The sequence below is a fragment of the Larimichthys crocea genome, chromosome III (assembly GCF_000972845.2).
Source record: "Larimichthys crocea isolate SSNF chromosome III, L_crocea_2.0, whole genome shotgun sequence".
Lineage (NCBI taxonomy): Eukaryota > Metazoa > Chordata > Actinopteri > Sciaenidae > Larimichthys > Larimichthys crocea.
The window spans coordinates 17398451-17422037 of record NC_040013.1 but is presented as its reverse complement, the minus strand read 5'-3'; the positions used below and the strand labels follow the sequence as shown (position 1 = coordinate 17422037).

Sequence of the window (23587 nt, the reverse complement as noted above, 5' to 3'; positions counted from 1 at the left end):
TCTAGTTGAGATGATTACGTATGCGGTCAGCAGTCTAATGGGAGAGCCTCTCTGCAGGTAATGGCTGGCCCGGTTACAAGTAACATTAGGTAGCTCCTTTCTCTTTCTGGCCTTTTCTTAGCTGGCCTCATGCTCCATTGCTCCCTAATTGGGTCAGGGGAGACAGAGTAGCCAGTCTCTGCTGCTTTAGAAGGCCCCTCAGAGATCTGAAAGTTTCATGAGTCCCCACTACCAGTGGGAATACAGCCACTGCCATTGTTATTAATAAATGGACCCATTTTGCAACCAAGGCAGTTTTTTTCCCACTACCTTTTCACTCTCTTGCCTTTTCTCCCTCTCTCACCCTCTCCATCAGGCTGAGTTTCTCTTGTGCATTAGTGGACAAATTGCGGGAGATGAAGGTATAGTCCTAAAAATGCCAATCTAACATCCTCAAGTTACAGTAGTCCACATTGTCCTCAGAGCAAAGCATGTCCCTGTTCTGTGCAACCAACATCATCACCACTTGACAAAAACTAGCCAGATCAAATAATACACATGAATATGAATTTAAGTTGGATCCAGCAACAGTGAACAAAAATTCCACAAGCATTCTTGAGTCCATTTGACTTTGGATGAGTTGCAACTTGATGAATGCATAATGCTTAAATCTATGATTATCAGCTCTACGTATGTGTCTGTCTGTAAATGAATAATGAGTTGATCTGAGGTATGGCATGCAGAATTTGCAATGGAGGTGGGTGAAAACAGTTTTACCTAGTTCTGTGATGATGGGGATGTTGGCTCCGGTGGTGACAGATGCCTGGCGGACGAAACCATGTACTGGACTGCTGTCTGGAGATGACCTGTCCATTCCAGGAGGCGTGAAACCTGAAAACCACATACAGATTCCTGGAAGTCAGTACACGGTACATACAGAAGCAGTACAGTTAAGGATTATTCGACTGATTATTTGACCTGTCCATTTAGTTTGTTGAAGAAATTAAAGTTAATTTTGATTATTAAAGTTGATAGGATTTAGCTGTATCTCTATTTTGTTGTTTGTACTGTGTTTAATATTTGGATTTAAATCAATATATCAAATTATTTTAGAATTTTATATATTTAAAACAAGTTTTTCCCCAATGGAGTCAAAAGCTGAGATGGCAGTTACTGAAATCTGCTAAACTTAGTTTTAGCAGGAGTTTATGTCTATCTATCTAGTTGTAGAGCCCAGAGAGTACACAGTGCAGTAGTTAGTCTACTGCAAATCTGACATTTCTCAGAGATTATACATTTATGTGGTAGAATAAATGGTAAAAACAGATGACAAAAAGTCGGATTCTGGTCTACTGGACATTTTATTTTTTTCCAGAAAAACACAGTCCAAGCAAAAACCTGTGTGTCTCAGAATATAGATGTATCATAGGCACGAGGCTGTGACCTGGAACACTGTATCAATACCATTATACATAGTGCATGTCAGCTTACTCAGCATGAAGTTGTTGATGTGTGCTTCCTGTGTCATAAATGTGTGCATTGACAGAAAAATGGGAAGGTGGTGGGGAAGGCTAAGTGAAAAAGGCACCTGCCTAAAAATTGCCATAGAGATACTGTGCTTTTAGGGGTCAGCTCAGACATATTTAGCATTCGCGTTGTTCCATCAACGGGCAGACATAAATTTTATATGTTGTTCATTTTGTTACAATAAAACTGGTGAAGTGGATCCTGAAAACCTTTTATCGGAAATGGCGTGGCTGAGAACCATGAAATACAAGTGCAAGTGACAGGAGTATGAATTCACATGACTTCACATTTTTGCATTTCCTCAAAGTGACAAGTAAACACCTTAAATCCGTAATGCTATATGCATAATGCATCAACTGTGTTTTGACATCCATCATTTAGTGCTGACTACAGCAAAATGCCAGCTTATAGTGCCACCACCAAGGAACCATAATGCAGGGAATATATTCAGGCCACAAAGTTTTAAAAGGATTGCAAATTTCCTATGTATGTATGTGTGTGTGTGTGTGTGCCTTTCCTGTCAAGAAACTCAATGAGCTGCTTACATTACAAAAGAGATCTCCCAACGCTTTGCAACAGAAAAGACACCAAATAGTTTAGTACACAGCAGGAAGCACACACTGAACTGAAAGCATGGATAATCATAACTCTTGTTATACCAATTATTGAACTTGGAAATAGCAGAGGTTTGACACTTTGAGTCAACCAGGGAGCACAAGCTCAGACAGTGCGAACATCATTTTGTCGATGTCCATAAAGGATGATGTTTACTCCACTGGAGAGTGACAGCAAGTTTTTTGGATACTGCCTCTAAAACGCTGCTCTTATTGTATGATAGTGAACATGAAGACAGTGCGGAGCCGTAGAGGAACAGTTTCCGCTCTGTGCAGTGTGTACAGAAGAACAGGGATACATGAGGCCTGCTGCTGAGCTGCTTTCAAAACCTGTTAGAGGTTACAAACGGCTCAAAAGTTGCAATGTGAGCTGGTGAGCTCCAAAACAGAGAGCTGTATGTCTTCCTAAGACCGAATATTGCAAAACCAAAAGAGCTAAAAAACATGTTTATCCCCCTGATCATAGTAATCTTCTGCGTGCAAGGATTTAATTCCACCATGAAACCTTCACATTTATGACACATAAAATACTCCTGTATCTTTTTATACAATTAAACCACAAACCTTTTGGAAAAAAAAACATATAACAAGTTTTTTTTTTCTAGCTGTATCTAGCTGTAAAGTAACAGTTTGCCAAGTAAAGCATAATTTCCTTATTATCTTAAATAGAGAAGCTAGACTTCGAAAACAATGTGTGTTGATCTACTGCGAGGCTGTAACCTCATCTGTTCAGCAACAATGTACAACAGACAAGTGAGATCTGGGTTACACACCCCCTTATCCCTGTAGCCCCCCGGGCACAGCTATTCTCTGTGGTTGACTACATGCTACAGCAGCCGTGAGAAACTCTCCCCCAGGAAAGAGCATGTTTACTTATTCATTTACACCTTCTTGTTTTAAATTCCACAGACAGCGTCTGAATAGGAGCAATGCTAGGAGGGAGGAATCCCCAAAGCAATACCTATGATACAATAGCAGTGTCTGGGTAAGTGCGTGCGTTTCCTTGTGTATGCATGGTTGCATGTCACTGTGGTGTGCATGAGTGCATTTTCAAAGTATTTATCACTCAAATGGGTGGTTGATGTAAGACCCAATTATTGATGACAATAGGCTCAATCCATCGACCCTGGGAGAGGATATAGGCTAGTGGGCTTCCATATTGAGGTGGCTTTCTGTGAATACTGCTCCCCAGAGCAGCATGCTCTAAGATTTACCCATGCTTATTGTTCCTCGGTGGCACCGCTATTGACAGCACATCACTCACTCAAGGCTGGAGAAATAACAGCATTGGCATTCTCCTAAAACATGTGGAAGTGCTCTGCACTAAAAAATAATGGCCTCTTGGACCTTCAGCTTTGATTTGTATTTACAACAGTCACTGTGGTGGCACTAAATAGTACTGGGCTCGAGGCATGTCATGCCTTTCGGGCTAATCATAAACTGAGGATTACCTGTTTGTGGATGCCGTGAGTGTGCATGTCTCCGTGTGTGCGAACAAACGCGTTGAAACACGAAGGTGTGTGTGCGTGCATGTGTCGCTGTTTTGTTGTGACTAATGAGGAGCAGCTGAATTGGCCTGCCTGGTGATTTGTACTAGCTGCTTAATGATGATGAGGCCTGATGGGATGCCAGGTTCGTGTGTTTGTCTGCAAACATCAACAATCTGTTCCAGACGGATGTGCCAGACACCAGATCAGGGGGAACAACATCAAATGACACAGTCATGTTGATTACATCATTAAAAAATATTATCAAGGAGGTTTAGCAGCATGTAATTACCAGGGACAAGGCTGAAATGATCAGAAAAAAAAATTACGTGGAGTAAACACTCTTCAAAAGCTTGATGAAGCAATCAACACAATGTTTTGTGCGCGCACTTCTTCAGGAGTTACAGTAAAGTCAGTTTATACGGTAGACGCCAATTGCAACACATTCGCAGAGTGTTTCAATTATGAGCACTTAGCCTCTGCGCTTCTCAAACTACACCCATCCCTCTTGTGTGTCCTCCTCCCATCTTTTCCTGACTTCTTTTTCAATCTTTGAATGCTGTCTTTCCTGCCATAACCTGTCCCCTTTGGGCAGCAGTGCACATGGAGTCTAATAGGACGCTCCTTACCTTGGGAGTTAGCCTGTAAGACCCCAATGCTGTCATCAAACTGCATAGATTTGATGTTGAGTGATGCCAAGATGCATTCTTTATCCTGCAGAGAGGCATCGTCGATATTGTTCTGATTGGCTGACAGTATTACGCACATGTCGCAGAGGTTGATGTTGACAGCCCTTAAATCTGCCCGGCTTAATGGTGTACCCTTCAGGGTGAGGAGAACAGAGAGAAAGACAGACAGACAGTGGGGGGGGCAAAGCACAGAGAACAGACAGACATAGGGGAAAGAAAAACAAATTTAAGAAGTAAGCGGGAATGGAGCTTTGGGAAATTAGTTAACAAGTATTCTTGTTTTGAGGCGATGACATTCCACTGATCTAACTGGGCACTGGAGAATCAGAGACATGGACTAATCTAAAGGCTAGCCTGCGCTGAGGGCTGTGTTTGGGATTCTCCTCTGATCATCAGTCAAGCCAGGCCTAACAAGCTCTAAGGCAGCAAGCCACACCATCTGTGATGGGCACTGCAGCTGCAACACACATAAACTCCACTTTGGATATGCAGGATGTGTCACAGCTCTGGATATGAGGGAGGGGTTGACTACTCTCTCATGGAGTGATCATTCAATTGAGTAATGTGTGATCAAATCAAACTGACAATCGCTCTCAGGATTTCAATGTGCATGTAAAACAAAATGTCAATGCTTTATTAGTAGAACAGAGATTATGGTTTAAAATGTGTCGGCGGTGGACTGGTATACTCACAGGTAAGATGGAGACCTTGGGGAAGTTGTGTAAAGTTTCCCACTCTCTTCGCAGGTATTCCAACGAGCCCACAAAAACTATAGGTTTTAGCTCGTGGTAATGGAAGTTGCTTGCTCTTAAAGGCATGACCAAGTTTCGCAGCCCCACTAAAGCGGACGTGACATCCCCAAATATACAGACCACCACATGGCCGCTCAGCACTGTCATGGAGGCCTCACTCCGGGTCTGCAGGGAACAGAGGGATAAAGGGAAGAGGGAGAAAAGAGAGGAAGGGGTAAGGAGGAGCGCAGGCAGACAATAGAAGAAGACATAGACATTTACAGAATATAAATTAGTGCTGTTGACAGGAAACTGGTTAATGTGCATGAGGTAACACCATTTACTTAAAGTGTTCAAAAGTCTGCTATAAACTGTTATAAACCCATATTCAATAGTTTGTTAACCAAGGTCTACAAGGTCTGACTACATAGCGGTCTACTTATACATAAACAAAAGTTTGGTTAACCACTATTCTGTTTATAAGCAGTTTATTGGATAATCAGAAAGATGAATTTTACAGAACAAAAACAACAACAAACATCTTGTCTTTTTTCAAAGGGCAGCTGATTCAATCAGGCTGAAAAATGCAGTTTGTAAGATTTTAGGCACATACAGTATGTATGACAAGGACCCTGTCATAAATCAGAGAGGTATAAATAAACAAAGTGCCTCTATTATATGAAGTATGATGTTGAGAAAAGAACAATGCAATGCCCTGCTTTCAAGATCTGTCGCCTGTCACACCAGCCTGATGTGCATTCGATTGCTGGTTTGGGTGTATGTTAAGTAAACTAAATGCTGCTATGATACCACTTGGTCTGAAACTAAGACCGTATCTTTCTTTATTAGACATATGGAAAAACAATAAGCACCAAGAGGACCACTGCAAGAAAGTGGATCATACTTACTTTATACAGTTTAAACATTTTTGTTAATTACTGATTATTTACTGTACATATCTGGGACATTATTTGGTAAATCAACTCATACAGTATAGGAACGTCCTTCAGCCTCCTTTAAAATAAGTAAGAATGAAAGTTAAATCTTTTAAAGAGCAACAACTGGTGTATAGAGAAGTAATAAATATGCTTCTATATATTTTATATGTTTTATTTGGACAAGGTTAACCCCGCCCAAACAAAATATGCGCAAACCCAAATGCTTACAAACTGCCATGTTAAAACACCCGAGCAAACCCATGCGTGGAGTGTTGAAATGCTGTTCACAGATCCTCGGTGGATATATATAAAAAACAAACAATAAACTCACCTTGAACAACAGAGAGGCAGTGAGAGAAATTTCAATACATATTAGTATGTGATTGTGTTACTACAGTTTTGAGGGGAAACCTTCGCTCCTGAGCATACTTACTTAAGTCTTTTTTTTTCTTTCTTTTTTTATGTTTTAGTTAGTGGATTGCAGTTACTTTTCGCCCCACTCACCAAGATGACTTTTTCGATCTCCTTTGGGGGGCACCAGTGAAACATCCCTGTCGAGTCATACCTCTTCACGTTCATGTCCATGTTGTCAATTTCATTTCCAGGAATTAGAAGGGGGTCATGTCTACTGAGAGAACAGAACAATATGTTCATTATTGATTAATTTTTGTGAAATGACAGCAGCATTGTGGGTGCAGTGGTAACATGAAAGAAGCGCAAAAGACCACCTGGGTTTCTTGAGATCTAGACAGTTTATTCATACAACATATAAAAAGTATCCTGTTCACAAAGTGTTAAACTTTCTGCTGAACTGCATACTGTAGGTCCCATAACGATGATATCACTCCTCCATTCCTTCTTGTCCTTGATGTCAAGTCATCAGACAATTCAAAGACCCTGGTGCTCGCAGTGGTGCAGAGAACAGCAAAACTTGAGTGCTACTGACTGAATGGCATGACAACACAAGGCCAATTACCAGCTTTTACTCTCTCTTTCACTTCCTGACGCCATGCGGTGCAAATAGTAAAAGCTCCAACAGGCTCACACTTTAAATATTTCAGGAATTTGCCCAATCACATTTTGCTTTTCCAACTGATGGCCATTAATGTTTCAACAGCGTGTCACAACCAAACAGGCTAATCCACAGCAGTGGGCTGCTGAGTTTTATCCGGTGTAACACTGACCATGAAAGGGCTCCTGTCAGTCCTGTTATACCGCCTCTCTTGTTCCAACCTACAAGACATGTTCTCACAGTTCCTCTAAAGGCAATCCAGAAAATGTCATCCAAAAAAAAACTCAGGAGAAAATTATTTTTGCATATTCTGTGTGGTTACCCAATAAGACTTGCTTGTTTTACAGCAATGCAAACGTAATTTATTTACAACTCAACCCAAATAATGAAATCCTCAGTTATAACAGCAATGTACAGACTCCAAAAACGGGGAACTGCAGAGAGACAGATATTTGAGTAATATGGGAGAAAACATCTCAAGAATTTGACATACATCTCTCTCAGTATCACTCTCTCTATCCTCTATCAACACTGTCATTCACTGACAAGGCTTTGATGTTGCCTTTTCCTTCAGCCTGCGTTTGGGTTGCATACCATCGCAGGAAAAGTAAAAGTTTAAAAAAAAAAAAAGCTGTCAATTAGCCAGCTTCTCTCTCCACCTCTCTTCCCTCTATCAGTTATTGCAGGTGATAATAACACTGACAGCATTTAGTGTTTTTACACTCAGCCTGAATCTTTCATCCAGAGGCGCGCGTTGCGCCAATCAACTCCGCAGAGCCCCCGTCACTTCAATCTGCTCAGCTCCGCTCGCCTCCACACAGGGGCTGACTGGCGCATGCAGGCGGGCTGCCGCTCCAGCTCTCTCTGCCAAGACAGCTATCTTTCACAGAGCTGTCAGCAGTGTGACTGGCAGCCTGTCACAGGCTCCACACACCTCCTTCTCCCTCTGCCTCGGGTTGAACCTACCACAAGACTTGGGGAGAGCAGACATGACGTTTGAGCCACAGTGCCACGCCCAAGGGATATCAGCTGTGGATGATACTGTGACATCTTCCGCGATTGGATACATGTCATCAGTCATGACCCGTCAAAAAGGTTTGTGGGAATGGTGTAAATGTCATGGTGTTAATGCCTACAACACAGCCATGCTAAGGGAAGGCCAGCTAGGATGCATTGTCACCCCGAGTATAATTATAAGATACAGACTTTAAATACATTTTAAATAATTTCCTAAAATATTTGTCTTCTACATTTAATTCGTATTTATTATTTTGGAAAGTACATCTTTTATTATAAGTTTCCTCTCCCAAAATACATATTTATATTTAATTCATTGTGCATCAGACTGAAAAGCAAATATTTTCCCTGAATGAGATACAATATTTTACCAGATGCACTTTTATATAGGACAAATATTTCCCTTACAGCATGTCTCACTCCAGTGTCTCACCCGCTCTCTTTCTTCCTCCCTCCCTCCCCCAGTATATTTTTCAAACCGAGTTGAGTTATTCTAGTGCATCACTCTGCAGTCACAAGCTGGGGATGGGCGTGCTCCCCCAATCCCTCTCTGCCAGACTATGAAGGCAGCCTCTTGCTTTGAAAATTTTCCCCATCATGCAAACTGACAAAGGCATGCTTTTCAAAAGCCCACAGCCAATCTGTTGATCATTATTTATTTACAAAGGCCTTCAGGCTGCAAGTCCTGTAAAAACCATACTTGATACGTATGCTCGCTCTCTTGCTAGCTCTCTACAGTGTTTCCCCCTCCTTGCTTGTAGAATAAAGTATCCCTAAGGCTACCTCAAACAATCACTTTTCATTGTGCATAAAATCCACCTTGTAAAGCACAACTGTTTAATATATATGGTGTTATATGTTGACGGGGGCAGCTGTGAAGGGGGGCTGTGGACTATGATGGGTAATTTGATGTTTTGCTGAGGGCTAAGACTTGGAAAAAAAAAAAAATCTACACCTATAACAGAGGACCTGTCATCCCAGTACCCAAGAGCCAGCAGAATACAGAAGCACCCCTAAAGCAGAGAAAACTTTGACATCGCTTTGAAGCGTTTTCAAAACGGAGTAAATAACTCGCAAGAATTATTATCAGTGCGAGATCAAAGAAAAGATGCATATATTACATGGCAAACAGGGACCATCTCCTAAGCAAAAAAGGAAGAGAAGAAAAGGTTTTGTACTTTAACTTAGGCAAACTAAACAGCCTTTTAAACAAGCGGTTCGCTGGAAATGTGCCAATGTCTAGTTGTTTTTGTAGCCGTTTTCTCCCTCTGAGCGAGGGCATCTAAAATGATGCTCTGTTGCAAACTAGACTGAAGGGTATGACTCTGTGTTGGGCTAATGGTTCGGCAAGTGTGAAGGCTTATTAAGTGCTTGTTTTGTTGAGAACTGAGGGGGAGGCTGACAAGTATTCTGGACAAAATCACACAGGCATGCCAGTGCAGTAGGAGGAACGCTGCCTAAGGGAAGCTAGGAGGACCAACATACAAAGAATTCTACTAGAATGTAAGGAAAGTGCAAAAATAACCAGAAAACAATATACACTAAATGAAAACTGAGATTAAAAAATAAATAAATAATATAAAATAAAACTATTTAATATTTTGAAAATTCCATACAGAAAATTGAGTTATTTATTTTGGTGCAGGATGTTCTACTGCAGAGCAGCTTCACTGTGTAAATACTAACGGTGACAAGTGTGTGTGTGACAAAAAACACACACCTCTTCTCTTTAGGTTTTCACATTGTTAAGTCATAAAGATGACGGCCATAACACTTACTCTCATTAGGAGTAGAGCGAGCGCAGCTATGAGTGTTCCTGTCCTGTTAGATCTTTCCCACCATGCCTTTATGCTGCCGTCCCAATCCGCACAGCTCGGCCTCCCTGTATTTTCCACGATGTCGTGTTGCTAACCTCGCCTCGCAGCCGGAGGAGCACAAAAGCTGAACCCTTTTATCTTTCAAAATCAATTAACAGCAATTTAATTCCAAAGGACAGGATAAAAGGAAGGTAATATTTGAATTCATATTTGATTGTGATGATACATCTCACATATGGCCTTAAGTACCAGAAACAGTACTCACAGGGGTTCCCACAATAGAGGAGTAGCCTGAGGGCAAAGTAACCATGTAGGTCCCTCTGATTGGTTGCTGGTGTCATTAGTGCCAGCATTGTTTAAGGAGCACATGTGGACCAGACCGGAGGAGGTGACAGCTGGGACTTTAAAGCCAGAGGAGTTCTCAAACGGCTCCTCACAGCCGCTTTTCATGACAGAAATATTATTTCAGCTCTGTCATTAACAGCTGACAGCATGCCATCCTAAACAGCCAGAGCCTAACAGGGCACTTCTCCTCTCTTTCTCTCACAGAGTTTCTTACCTCCTTCTTCTGCCACCCCTAATTTGCCCCCTCCCATCCATCCAAAACTCCCACCATCTCACCATCAGCAGCATCCGCCTCTGAAGTATCTCTCACGCACATCCCTCCATCCCTTCCTCCCTCCCTTCCCTTCTTCCCCGTATCTGACTTCCTCTCACTCCCCGTTTGAAGGCTGGAAGGAGAATAAAATCAGCGTCTCTTACCTCATCATTTTAGGCGAGCAGTTGGGTGAGTTTCGCATCCCTCCATTGCGCTGCTTTTTTTTGGGCGAGAGAGCTGACGGATGCTCGTCTTCCACTGCAAACACATGCACAGAATGTCAGAATAGAGACAGATGGTTGGGAATGTGTGCTGGACCTGACATGAAAAAACAACAACAACATAGCCAACAATCAATCAATCTTTGCAAACAAAAAAATCGAACAGAAAAAAAAAAAAAAGGAAAATTAATAATTCAGTGTCAAATTGAGAAAATATAGAGAAAGCATTAGTAACGGATGGTAAATCTGAGAAAGGCAGGAGTAAACAACGGATAAAAAAAAAAACTAATTATGACCTGAAAATGTTACAGAAGGCTCACATCCCAAAACCCCCATATTTTGGATCTTCTAAGGTGCACTTTTACAGGACCTTCAGTAAAACACTACTGCCTCTGTTCAGTACACACTCTAAATTGTGCAGGTGGACCTCCAGCAGTCTGCATCAGAGTGACCATGCTTACCTACACCAATAATTGCCATGTAATGGTACAGACTGTCATTGTCAGTGGGGCATGGGCAAAAGCAACGACAATGAGATAAAAAAGGGTTATGGAGTTGGATCTTGAGTGGATAGTTTATTTTTTTAATAAAACTATCTGATCCCCACTAAATCATTCTAGTTTGGCCTAGAGTGCACAGTGGCTCTACTACAGATCTACCTCCATGCCAAGGGAACACTTAGCACTCACATCACTAAGGACAGGGCTCACTGACATGGCATGACTTAGTGGACTATGAATAGCAAAAGCAGCAAGTAAATACACATCATCCTCCAGTAGAAGAAGGTCAGGACTAGTCTGAAAAGTTTAAATGAAAAATACATGTTCAAAAGATTAAAAAGTATTTTTTGTGTGTGTGTGTGTTTGACACATTGGTGTTAAGCATTTGCAGGACACTGATCCATTTTTTTTATTTTTTATTTTTGAAAATTATTTTGATCAGATTGAAGTTCAGCTTCCTTTCAACTATGCTTTGTTGAGAAATGTGTAAAAAAAAAAACAAAAAAAAAACACTCTGTTTTTTGAACTTTGCTTAAGTCTCAGTCAAATAGAAAGGATGACAAAGAGCAGCCAGAGTGAGGCCAGGCCCAGTCTTCTGAAGATTTCAGTCAAGCTAACAGCAGTCTGATCTACAATATTGTGTTTGAGTTTCAAGAGCTTTCAAACAGGCACTGAGATACTCTTATCCACTCTGCACTCTTCCAGCGCAAATGCCAAGTGCACCGTCACTTCAAACCCGCATTAGTCCTTTGGTTAGAAATCAATAACACAGCATGATATTAGTGCAAATCAATGTGCACGCTGCAAGCCGTGACTATTCCAAGCATGTGGAAATTCATTATTGTCTGAGCACCCATCCTAGGCTGTCACCTAATTCTGCTAATAAAAGATAAGAAATACGACTTTGCCTTCTAATAAAATGTCATTCTCTGACATTTCCTTTATGCAATTGGGCATTCAGAATAGCTAATATCACAAGCACTTTCCACTTTACAAATAATTCTCTCTCTAATGTACTTTGAAAATACCACATCAGAAAGTATGCATTCCTTGCCATATTGTTTGACAGACTCCTCCTGGTTTAAACTTAATTTGTTAACCGTAAAAGCAAAAACATTTCTCACTTAAACCTGCAACAATAAAATTAAATGCTTACCAGCCACTGGGTAATAAAAGCTTTCACAGTAAATGATTAAAAACCTAAATTCCTATTTCAGCTCCCAAAGGTCAGTATCCTCAGGGCTCACTACTCCTGCAACAGTCTGAAAATAAATACTAATAAGCAAATCTTTTGTGTCAGTTCTAGATTCACATGTTTTAGCACTCCTTAGTTTGGAAGTCACCCAATGTAGACAGCAGCAGCCACTGCACCAGCAGGCAAATCCGTGCAAAGCAGCCGGAGCAACAACAGTAGCAGCTCTGGCAGTGTAAACCATCATGCAGCAAACAAACAAAATGAAGGGACAGGACAGGCGGGGTTACTGGCTGATGCATCCCGCTAAGGGGGCAACCTACAGTGCCTACTGTGACTGAGCAGCATGGCATTACTGGGGTGGTAGCGGTATTTCACCGGCAGACTGCGGGCCCGGTTCAGCCGACTCTCAGCCAGGGATCTGGCCACCACGTCTCCTGGACCTGAGATACTGAGGCGCAGTTTCGAGGGGTCAGCCCCAGGCCCTGGCCCCATGGGGAGCAGACTTCCTTTACGGTTATTAACAAGGGGGATGTTGATTTTGCCCTGGTTGACCAGGGGGTCCTGGTTGGGGTGCAGGGTGTTGTGAAGGAACGCATTTGATGTGATGGAGGTGGAGGTGCAGCCGGTGGTTTTAACCGATCGGTTTTGAAAGGACGGTCTAACTTCATCCATTACTGTCAAACAATGGAGAATAAAAAGTGTAAGAAAGCTTGTATTGATGCTTATGAATGAGTTAGTAATTAAACTCTAGTGTTAAACTGTACTGGTATTTATTTTTATTTTTTTTTTGCTATATTTGTTTTAAATTATAGAATTATTTTACAAGATATTACAGGAAAAATCTAATTTCACTGTAGGGTGTTATGCCAATAGATAAATAAAAAGATCCACCAACTTAAAATAAATGTGATAATTAATTAATAAGCTCTTTAAAGATAACAATTGTTTGTGTGAAAAATCTTGCAATTTTCCTCGTTTTAGTTTTGCTTAAGTAATTTCTGAAAGCATCATGCCATAAAAGCAGGAATCATTTATCTTTTTTTTTTAAATCTGGTGTTGAAACTCAACATCTCTTATCTACTTGGCACGCGCTTCAACTAAAACATTCACAGCGACATTTACTTTTTTCATTTGTGACAAACATGAATTAATAAGAAATCTCTCAGTTTTATTTCTCACTTTTCTACACTTTTCTGGTGGAACAAAGCAAAGACACGGCTTGGCTAAAGCCAGTCAAATCTAATCAGATACTGTGTCAGTTGAAGCATAATGTGTAGCACATTACTTTCATTTCAACAAATATAAAACTAGAAGTAATAATTTATAATATTACTTATTCAAAAACCTTGATCATTAAACCTTTAAAGGATCCGTTTTGGATTGTGTGCAGACAGAAAATGTAGACATTCTGTTCTCAAACAGAAAGTTCACATGCTGATTTTTGACTGTAGCTTTGACAGCATGTCCAGTGACAACCTCCTGTGTCGAAGAATAAATACTGTGTATGTAGAAACACATGAACACCTGATGATCATGCACCAAACACACATACATGTACACACACACAATCCGAATGACGATTGAGGCTCCAGATTCAACCCCTATGTTTGTATGCATTGAAGGAGTGGTAAAGTTGAATGGAAGAGGAGGAGTCCTTTTCCTCTGGTTGGTAGAAAGGTGGATGGTTGGTTGGTTGGAGGACAGAGCATGCTTGTGTGGCCCCGGGCGATAAACAGACGTTTATCCCGACCGTCAGCTGCCTCCTTGATTTACGGGGCGCCACCGATAGCTCCTGGATTCATCTGGCCCTTGTCAAACACGTGCAGCGTTAGAGAGCGCTCACCCGCCCTGGCAGGTCCACTGTGCATCCTGAACAACCCAGACGGCAACTGTCCCTTTCTGAAATGCTAATCACATGATGGTATTGTCCTGCATGCAAGCCTTATCAGATCGCCGTGACCCAATGTAAACAGGATGATGAGGCAGAGGAATAACAACTAAAAATGTTTACTTTGGTATGTGAGCTAAGCTGGCTTTGCCTTTACAGTGTTTGCTGCATGAGCAAGCTTTGTTTTTTCATCTGCATTGCAACTGCATGAAAAAGCTTTTTATGCCATGCATTGTTGTTTTGCTACACTTAAATATAAGAATAAAACTGATATTATGACTGAAATAGCCACTATTTCCAAAGAGAAAACAAACCAAAAAAAATGTCTTCAATATAAATATCCTTAATAAGAACAGATACATTAAATAAAAAATATACAAAGGAAATGTTAGAGGTGACAAATAGCATTTCATAACTAAAATTTTTCTTAACCAGTAGAGTAAGTAATGCATTTAACAATTATTTAGCAAAGATTTACCTAAATTGCAATCGGCTTTGAATCGAACGCCAGCCTCTTTTTGGCTTCCACTGTTCCCTGGTGTTGTAGCGCCATCTGCTGCTACATGCAGCACAATACAAAAAGAATATTTCATGGGACTACATGGTATAATCAAACACAAAATTATTTATTTTCAGTTATTAATACCAGGAACTAATTAATTTAATTTCTTGTCAACATATGTTGAAATGATTTCATGATATGTAACTTAGAATAAAAAACAGTCTTAGTTAAAACATGATATTTAACACTGCTTAAGCTCTGAGTTTACTTCGATATTTGTCTCTGTATAAGACAAAAGACAGCAGCAGTATATTTCTAGAAGAATAAGGGACAGTAAAGCAAAGACTAAAGCAAAGCATTAGTACTAATTATGTTACATGACATAGTGAGGGGTCTACAGTCTAAACACAGAGCTGGAGCAGAATGGAGAAGGACAGAGAAACACACTTACGTGATCTGACATATCCATTATACTTATATTTGGCTGAGGAGAATGCAAAGACAAGTGGCAGGTCACACAAGAGGGAGAAAGGATGTAATGAAACAGGCACATTAGGAAATAGAGACATCAACATAAGAGCGGTCGGTGGAAATTAAATCAAATGTAACTATGATGAAGTGCTATCAAGTGAAGGGCATGAGGGCATAAACCAAAAATAAAAAGGTATAAATAATTAAAATAATGGAAAACCCTAATGGAGGTGATGATTAAAGTATGGTATGATGGCACCAAAGAGGCAGACAGGTGAATGAAATGAACTGTCCATTCTCGGAGTGAGCCATGCATTCAGGAAAGTGTAACCTGTAATGAGATGTAATGGCAGTCTAATGATTTTATTAAATCTGTCAAAGGAGCTTAATTTGAGGTTACACAGTTGCAGTGGTAGATTAAACAATGTGATGTTTCCTCGTTCAAAAACTCATTAAATGCTTAGACTTATTTACACTTTAAATGTGATGAACATAACGAGGTCTGTAGACAGGACAGATGAAACCATGGGAAACAAAGACAACAACTACATACATGTGAGTGCATGTACTGTAGGCGTCCGAAACACAGACAGCAGACACTTGCTACCCAAAACAGCTGCGATAACTGAGCACAAATGTAAAGAGACTTGTTCCATATGTGCCGCCCAGGCCTCTTGCACAAATGGAAATTTCAAACATGGTTGAGTGCTACAATTTTAAATCTCTTGCTCTTTAAAGAGGGTTGACCAAGGTCTCCACCTATGCCGGTAATATTAATTATCTGAGAATTACAGTTTATGACCTTGACTGAAGGGCAGCAGACTGATACTGATAAAAGTACTGATTCAGTGGGCACTTGAACTGAACTGCTGACACTCTCTCATGGAGTCTCTTCCAGCAGTAAAGGTCACAGTGAGGGCCCACGGCTGACCTATGACACAAAACCTCAAACAGGGACCCACAGTGGCCCTGGCATCTGTCTCTAGAAATCTGCCCGCACCACAGAAGCGGCAGACTAACTGGCTAGTGTCTGGGGCGTAGCGAGGCAGCATAGGACAGAGGGTAGGGTGGGGGTGGGGACCAAGCCTGCCTGGTGGACAGGAGCTGTCAGGGCAAGTTTGGTAACGGACCAGCAGGGCTGGGAAAATGAAAATGCAAACATAATTTCCGTGTCACAATAGATAAGGTCCCCAGCAATGAGATGGAGATGCACACACATGCACAGACACAGAGATACAAGTGCATGTTGTTACACACACAAAGATGCACACTCACACACATACACAGCCAAGAAGGCTGGACACCAGCTGAAAGCATCTCCCAAGCCCCAGGTCCCCAACCCTTGTCCATAGTCCAGTTATAGTAGCTCCAGCCTCTTCATTATATAAAAGCTGTCACATCGCTGGCTTTTCTCAGAGTGGGAAGCTGTCTGACTGTGATGGTGCTCATGTCACGAAGAAAGACTGCATGAAGCTAATATACAAACCAATAGGAAACTGAACTACTCAGAATAACTTCAGACATGATATGTTAAAACTTGAATTTTAAAGTTAACAATTACTATGCACAACTACACAAGGTGAACTATTTTTTTTTGTACCCTACAATATAATTTGTGCTGTGAACTAACTACTGACAGGAGTAGAAACTGCTCGCCTTTGCTCTCTTCTGTCCAATCTTTCCACCTTATCTGCAATTTTTTCAGATGCTAACTCAAGCTCATGTCAAATAATTTATTTCCTGATCAAACTGCATCATTTTTTATACATAGGTCCTCTTTATTTAGCTCATTTGTCCAGAGATTTCTCTTACTTATTTTAACAAACAAATCACATTACTCACTAAGCCCTTTGGATGGATGCTAAAAATAGCTATTCATCAAATATTACATTGTTCCTAAAGTTCATAAAGCAACACAGAGGTTTATGTTTAGATCACCATTAGGGTGGCTGTGTCTCCCTGTGCATTTGTGTGGGCTGAATGTGATTTGCATCAGAACACCGGGTGCATTAAATGAAAGAGTCCTATCTAAGGAATCAATTATCCAAGTACTTGGCCTAGAAAAATCTGGTTCAGATGTACAAGAGCATGAAGTCATCATGGATAAAGATGTCTTATCCTCTCAGCCCGGTGGAAAAAAGATGGGAAACGGGGAGAGGAAATCCAACAATCCCGAACTGACAAAGCCCAATGCACTCCTTCACTAAACTCACTTTGTTCAGACAAAGTCAGAGTTAAAAAGGGAAAGAAATCTAAGACAGAGGAGGCTTTCCTGAAATCCTACAGGGGGTTGAGGGAGAAGTGAGATCAGTAACCATGTAATGGCCAGTAATTGGTACCGAGGGATATCAGCGCGGGCCGAAACTACAAGAGGCCAAGCCAAACTCATCACGGCATGTTTGACACTAATCTAGGCTGAGTCGGCAGACGGTGGGAGAATGTTGAGGAGGAAATCAGATCTGTATGTCTGAACCCAATGCTTTGATAGCTAGTCCTACTGCTGCCATGTCTAATTGACAGACAATTTAGTATTTCCCATCCACTCAAAAGGAAAATTGAAAGGAAGGGGATCTTCCAGGAGCTTTCGTCCTCCTACCCTTTCTTTTTCAGGCCAACATGACTATTTTGTAGCCCTCAATTTGTGTTTTCTTCTTCCCTTATGTCCTTTTTTTCCTTATCATCTTTCCTGCTATGCAAAACCTTTTTCTCCTGCCCTTTTTTTCTCCTGCAGGAGAGCTAAAATACTCAAGACAATTGTAATCAGAAGATTTTATACAATAGAATGTATAATTATAGACTTTCTGCATTGAAAATAATTTTAAATTTCAGTTGTGTTTTTCTTTAACAATTGCCTAAAAGAGTTAAAGAGCATTTCAGTGGTTTAAGATATTAAAAGTTATTTTCCTGAACTAGTGTCCAATAAAAACACATTAATCTGTGCACTGCTCCTTATTTATCAGGCTTGGCAAGACTGTTGGAAATCTTCTAAACACCATCTCAGTTGTGTTTTTCTCTTATCTTCGGCAATAAAGCAAAACTGAAAACACTGCACAGTTGCACAGTAAGGTTAAGTCAAAGGTAAACAAAAAGGTGAAACAAAGCTGCTTTAACTGAAAGGCATAAAAAACAGAAAACAGTGTTAACTTGGAGGTTTGTAAGGGTCTTCAAAGAAAAGACATAAGACACAAACATTATCATTAAACTGCAGCAATAAAAAAAAACAACAACCTTGAGAACAAAATAATATGTTCCACATCTTACCTTATACAGTTTAAAAGACATCAAAACCAATAGTGACATGATCACAGAACTGCATGGCTGGTGCAGCATGCGGTAGCCACATGTCACCTACAGTACTGTACGGTACAGCAGCACCACAGAGCCACACCACCACTTTCCTACCACATATATTACACTCATGAAATAAAAAGCATAGTATCAAATTAGAGCGATAAATAATAAATAATAATAAAATAACGAAAAAACAACTAATGAAAAATAAAGTTTAAATTAAAAAAATGAGGCGATTACAAGTTAAAAATAACAGAATAGAGTGTAAATGTATAAATTATAGACGATAAAAGCAAATCACTGAGTAAAAATTGTTCAGAAATAAATACACAAATTATGGGAGTCACAGTAAACAGACCACACCACATGGACAACATCACATGTACACGTACACGTACGGTACCTCTGCATGGTACAATACACTGACCACACACCACAGACACGTAACAGCATGTGTTGGGCGGTGTAACTTACAGGCACGTAAAGTGGTTGCGCAATCATGAACAGAGACAGAGGAAAGTGGGTAGGCCCTCTGAAGGGTGTCCATGTTACTATGTACACTGCCTGACATGCAAGAGCAGTCTTGCTCTGAACGGCCGCAATCAAAACAACATGCCAGTTTCATTCGTTTGTAGACGGACATCTTGGCTACAGTCATGTTTTGGGATGAGAGGAGAGGAAAAGCAGCAGGTTAATGGCAAAAGGAGAAATATTCATCCAGGGGGAAGTCGGAAGGTGACTTCATCAGAAAGTGCAAGCCTTAGACACCTGCTGCCACAGACTTGAGCCCCAAGATTAAATAAACAGACTCGAAAGGCCGAGATATATTTAAAAATCCAATTAATTTCACCTCAACAAGTCTCCAATTCATTATTTTTTTACATTTCTTGTCTGAAAAAGTCAAATTTGAGCATTTCTTGAATAATTAATAATAATTCATAAAAATACAACAATCATATGCACATCATTTCTCTTCTCGAGAGGTCAAGCTGCGTGCTAAGGCTATAACAGGTCAAAAGGCAAAACTATAACAGTGGGAAAGAGGGATGAGGAGAAAGGGGAGAGGGAGGGAGGCATTCAGGGGAAGAGAGGCATGAGCAATGTCTTCAGCAGCAAACTTCATACAATGTTTCATACATTTGTACATCCTCTATCCATTTGGTTAAAGGTGTGGATCACGTACCTGTATCCCATCATGCAGCTGTAGCAGCTCTGTCCATGGCATCACACTATTCTACTAGTCTGGACTGGCCAATTCATGCTACTGTATATTCAAACCTGCAGTTTCACTGCTGCACTCCCGAAGGGAAGCTTCACTCTAGTGTGTGTGTAAATAGTGTGTGTCAGGATAAAGGACGTGTATGCTTGTACTTCTTATGTGATCCTGTGTTAATATTAGGGAGATTATGAAACTTCTGAAACAAAACAAACAAAACGCACCATTGTTCTACATTCAGGGGTTTTAACAATACAGCCACTCGGTCTTGGTATGACCAATAGTTTATGATGGCTTATGTTAGCAAGTAGAGTAATTAAGTCTCTGTTCTGGCATTTCTAAGTTCAGTCTCGTTGGACAAAATTGAGGGAGAAATGCATGACACGACTGAATTTCAGCATTTGATTTAAGAAAGTGCTAATTTCTTTGTCTGTTAAATCTCAGATGGAATGTCTTAAACACTTAGAGGTCAAGGACTGCAGGTCAAAATGACATTTGTTATTAAGTTCTCCTAAATGGCCCTGCATTACCAGTGCCATAAAGATAATGTGCTCTTTTCCATGTAAGACTGCGTGTATAAGCAGTATTACACAACAATAAACTCCTTAACTACGAGTCAGCCTGCAGCCAAAATACTGTAAGCAGTCACTTTCTGTCTATGTGTTGTGTGTGTGTGTGTGTGTATGTGTGGCTGTGTGTATGAAGCTCTGAACCCCGAGGGAAGCGGGAGTGAAAGTCCCCAGAGTAGCACATCTAGATTGCTGTGACTCTGAGCAGAAACAGTCCCTGGTCCCCATTCCCTCATTGTCAAGGTGCAAACAGACAGCAGACTAATACTGTCTGGCACCTTTACAGAGACACTTTCAGCATCTTTGACTCTGAGTCACATCGGAAAATAAGATCGTGAATGAAGAAATATGTTTCAGCTTAGAAGAATAGGTCAAAGGCCATGGGGTCAAAGGCATCAGGGACTGTTGTATCCTGCAAGCATGCACATGTGCATTATGAGCATGTAATAAGCATGCACAAAATGTAGTTTCGGTCTCAGCAACAAGGGAAGGTACAAAGATAACTGTTCACAGTATTGAAACAGTTTTGTGGGCATGGCAGACAAGAGTAGCGAGACTATCACTTCATGCTGATATTGCTTCAGAGTTTTTGCTTGGGCATTCGGACAACAGTATGTTATAATGTAGATTATTGACACATGAAAAGGGAGTAATGGAAAAAACAAGACAGTCACACATATACACACACACACACACACACACACACACACACACACCGACAATGTCTTTGACTTCTGACTTCACAATTACCCAGATTCTGGACTAGAATTAAAAGGTGTCCATTTCAGGGCAATCCTAATCAAAGATTCAACATGACGGCTGACCTGATAAACTGTCTGCATGGGTTGGATCAGTCACCATCCCCTGTACAGTAATCCACCAACGCACAATTTATTCAAGCAGGAGCTATCAGGGCGTTATGTTGAATAGGAAGGATTTCCCAAAGAAAGCACCATTCTGATATTGATACCGCTTCCTTATTCAGCAAGAGTGCAAGAACAAATGATTCTGTAAGAGAAGCTCAAGAGTTGAACCTTTGAGAAATAATAAAGACAGTGCACAATAGCCAATTGCATTGGAGGCGTAAAGTGCCGAATGCTTTTTTTCCTTGAAGAGGAAGACTTTGTGCACAGAGCGCTCACCAAACCCCAACTACACCATGTCATGTAACTAAAAACTAAACTTCAACTTTAAAGGAACTTTAAAACTTTAAAGGACTTCAACATGATGAAACAACCTCAGGATGATGAATTTGTCAAACTGTAGATTCAGTTTTTTTGATCAAATTTATTATCCCAACATCAGAAACACACAGTTTTGGTCTTTGCATTTTTGCTGAACAGGTTTCATGGGATTTGGGTTTCCTCTACAGACATCACCATTTAAATGTTAAATGTATTATTGGACATGACTCTGGCACGAGACCGCCATCTAGTGGCAATCTAATGCTATGACAATTAACACTGTGTATTGCTAGTGGACTTTTCATCCAGTGCAGCGAATAAAGAATAAGAATAAAAAGGCCCAACAACTGTCCAGATCTGAAATGCACAAGGAGGGCTGACATTTCAGTTCTGAGAGGATATGATCTCAGCCCAAGCAGGGTTTTAGAAAGTTTAGAAAGGGACTGAAATCACAGAGAGGTTGGGCAAAGGGGAGACCAGATTGTTTTGATTGTGTTTTGGCAACCTAGCTCGTTAGAATTTACAGAACTTCCCATAAGGACATTTTCGGCTCTCTGAAAGTACAGCCACACACAAAACTTCCTCTGACAGAAAGCAGATCAATTTAAATGTCAGTGGCTCTTGTTCATTTTCTTCCTCTTGTGTTAGCTCTCCTAAATCTATGATTACTGTATGACATCTCAGATTTTTTTATTACGGTACTTCTGAACTTTTCTGGAGCTTGACACAAAAAGGAGGTTAATCATGGGAAATGACATACGACTTGTAGCAGACTGGCTTCCAAATGCCAAATATATGAGTTTGGTTTGATCATCAAAATAGTGAGGAAAAACTGCAGAGCTCATGGGCCACATCCGATTAAGTCACACTCTATTTAATTGTCATTTCCAACTAGTAAAAGCATCAGCTTACTGGGCTGATGATGAGGAAGCCTGATGCTGGTGTGAGTTTGACTTTTGCTGTTTTGGTTTTGGTCTGGTCTGAGAACAGTGTAGAAATGAGAGGTGAGGAGAGGGATGCAGAAGCTACACTGGTGCATGCAACATAGATACAGTATACTATTTGCTGAGGAGGGAGGAAAAAAAACACTTGCACTGCACTCTGGGTAATAATACACCCATTTTCTTTTTACTCACAATAAATCACTACCAGTGAGTAGTTAAAATAAAGTGGCGTTTTCCAATGGCAGCAGGGAAGGAAATACATCAAAAGTGTGTCACTGGTCATAAAAAAACATGGGAAAAACAACAGAAGAGAACAAAACATGATAGAACAGAACATACTATATAGACACAGACTTCCATTGCAGTAATGGAACTGTCATCTTTCTAAATGCAACTCTCTTGTAGGCAACAACTGTAATAAGATAAAACATAACGCCATGTCCATCACTGGAGTCTGAGACATGAAGATATTAAGAAAGCAAAGAGAAGTAAACAGTTTATCTAAATGAAACTAGAGTGTGAAAGGTCTGTTGATTCTATTGCGCTTGGAGAAGAAAAACATGTCTGAATAATTGAAATGACACAAAAAAAAGAAGGAAATGGTGCACATCTATTTTAAAACCAGGCTTCGTCTGTATCAGGCTGCTTACTGTAATTGTCTGTGACCTTTTGTGGAAATATGGGATATTCACCTGAATTATTTATCCAGTGGCTAACATGCCCTGACAAGTGACTACTGTGCATAGGTCAGGTTATATTCATGCGCTCTTCCTGCCTTAATGGTAATGTTATTTCTGCATAAAAAAGGGAGGAAACTATCAATTTGACAGGGACATTTATGTATGATGAAAAGACTTAAATTGAACACATTATGTCTGTGACTATTCATAATGTTCAATTTTCTCAAATGCTCTCAAGATAATTTACACGTAAAAAGAATATGATATGGTCAGTCATATCCACTAATATACAAAATATTACAGAGAAAGCTTGTTGTCTTATGCAGAAAAAAATGGTTTATACTGCATATGTATTTTAGCTTCCCGTGAGGATTGGTGGGTTACTTGAGTTACTTGAGTATTCCACATATCAATGGGATTAATAGAATTTAAACTTATTTTACTGTAGACTTTTGTCTTTTTGGTCTTAAGTCATTTAGTACAATGACCTTTCTATCTACTGTGACTTTCTCAATCA

At 40.4% G+C, this 23587-nt stretch overlaps 1 protein-coding gene across 30 annotated transcripts in view; it reads right to left on the bottom strand.

Annotated features, from left to right (window-relative positions):
• LOC104930626 (calcium-activated potassium channel subunit alpha-1) overlaps positions 1-23587 on the bottom strand; it is a 131842-nt gene that overhangs the window by 14098 nt on the left and 94157 nt on the right. For 5 of the 30 annotated variants that reach the window (XM_027277965.1, XM_027277967.1, XM_027277955.1 and 2 more), the window contains 6 exons: positions 22583-22591; positions 10574-10667; positions 6470-6590; positions 4989-5213; positions 4237-4429; positions 757-870 (listed from right to left, as the gene is read on the bottom strand). In XM_027277965.1, the coding sequence (XP_027133766.1) occupies positions 757-870; positions 4237-4429; positions 4989-5213; positions 6470-6590; positions 10574-10667; positions 22583-22591 (756 nt within the window). Of the gene's footprint in view, positions 1-756; positions 871-4236; positions 4430-4988; positions 5214-6469; positions 6594-10573; positions 10668-14691; positions 14773-15166; positions 15200-18951; positions 19126-22582; positions 22592-23587 lie in introns of all 30 variants that reach the window. The other 25 variants (XM_027277966.1, XM_027277959.1, XM_027277961.1 and 22 more) reach the window with 17 other exon arrangements.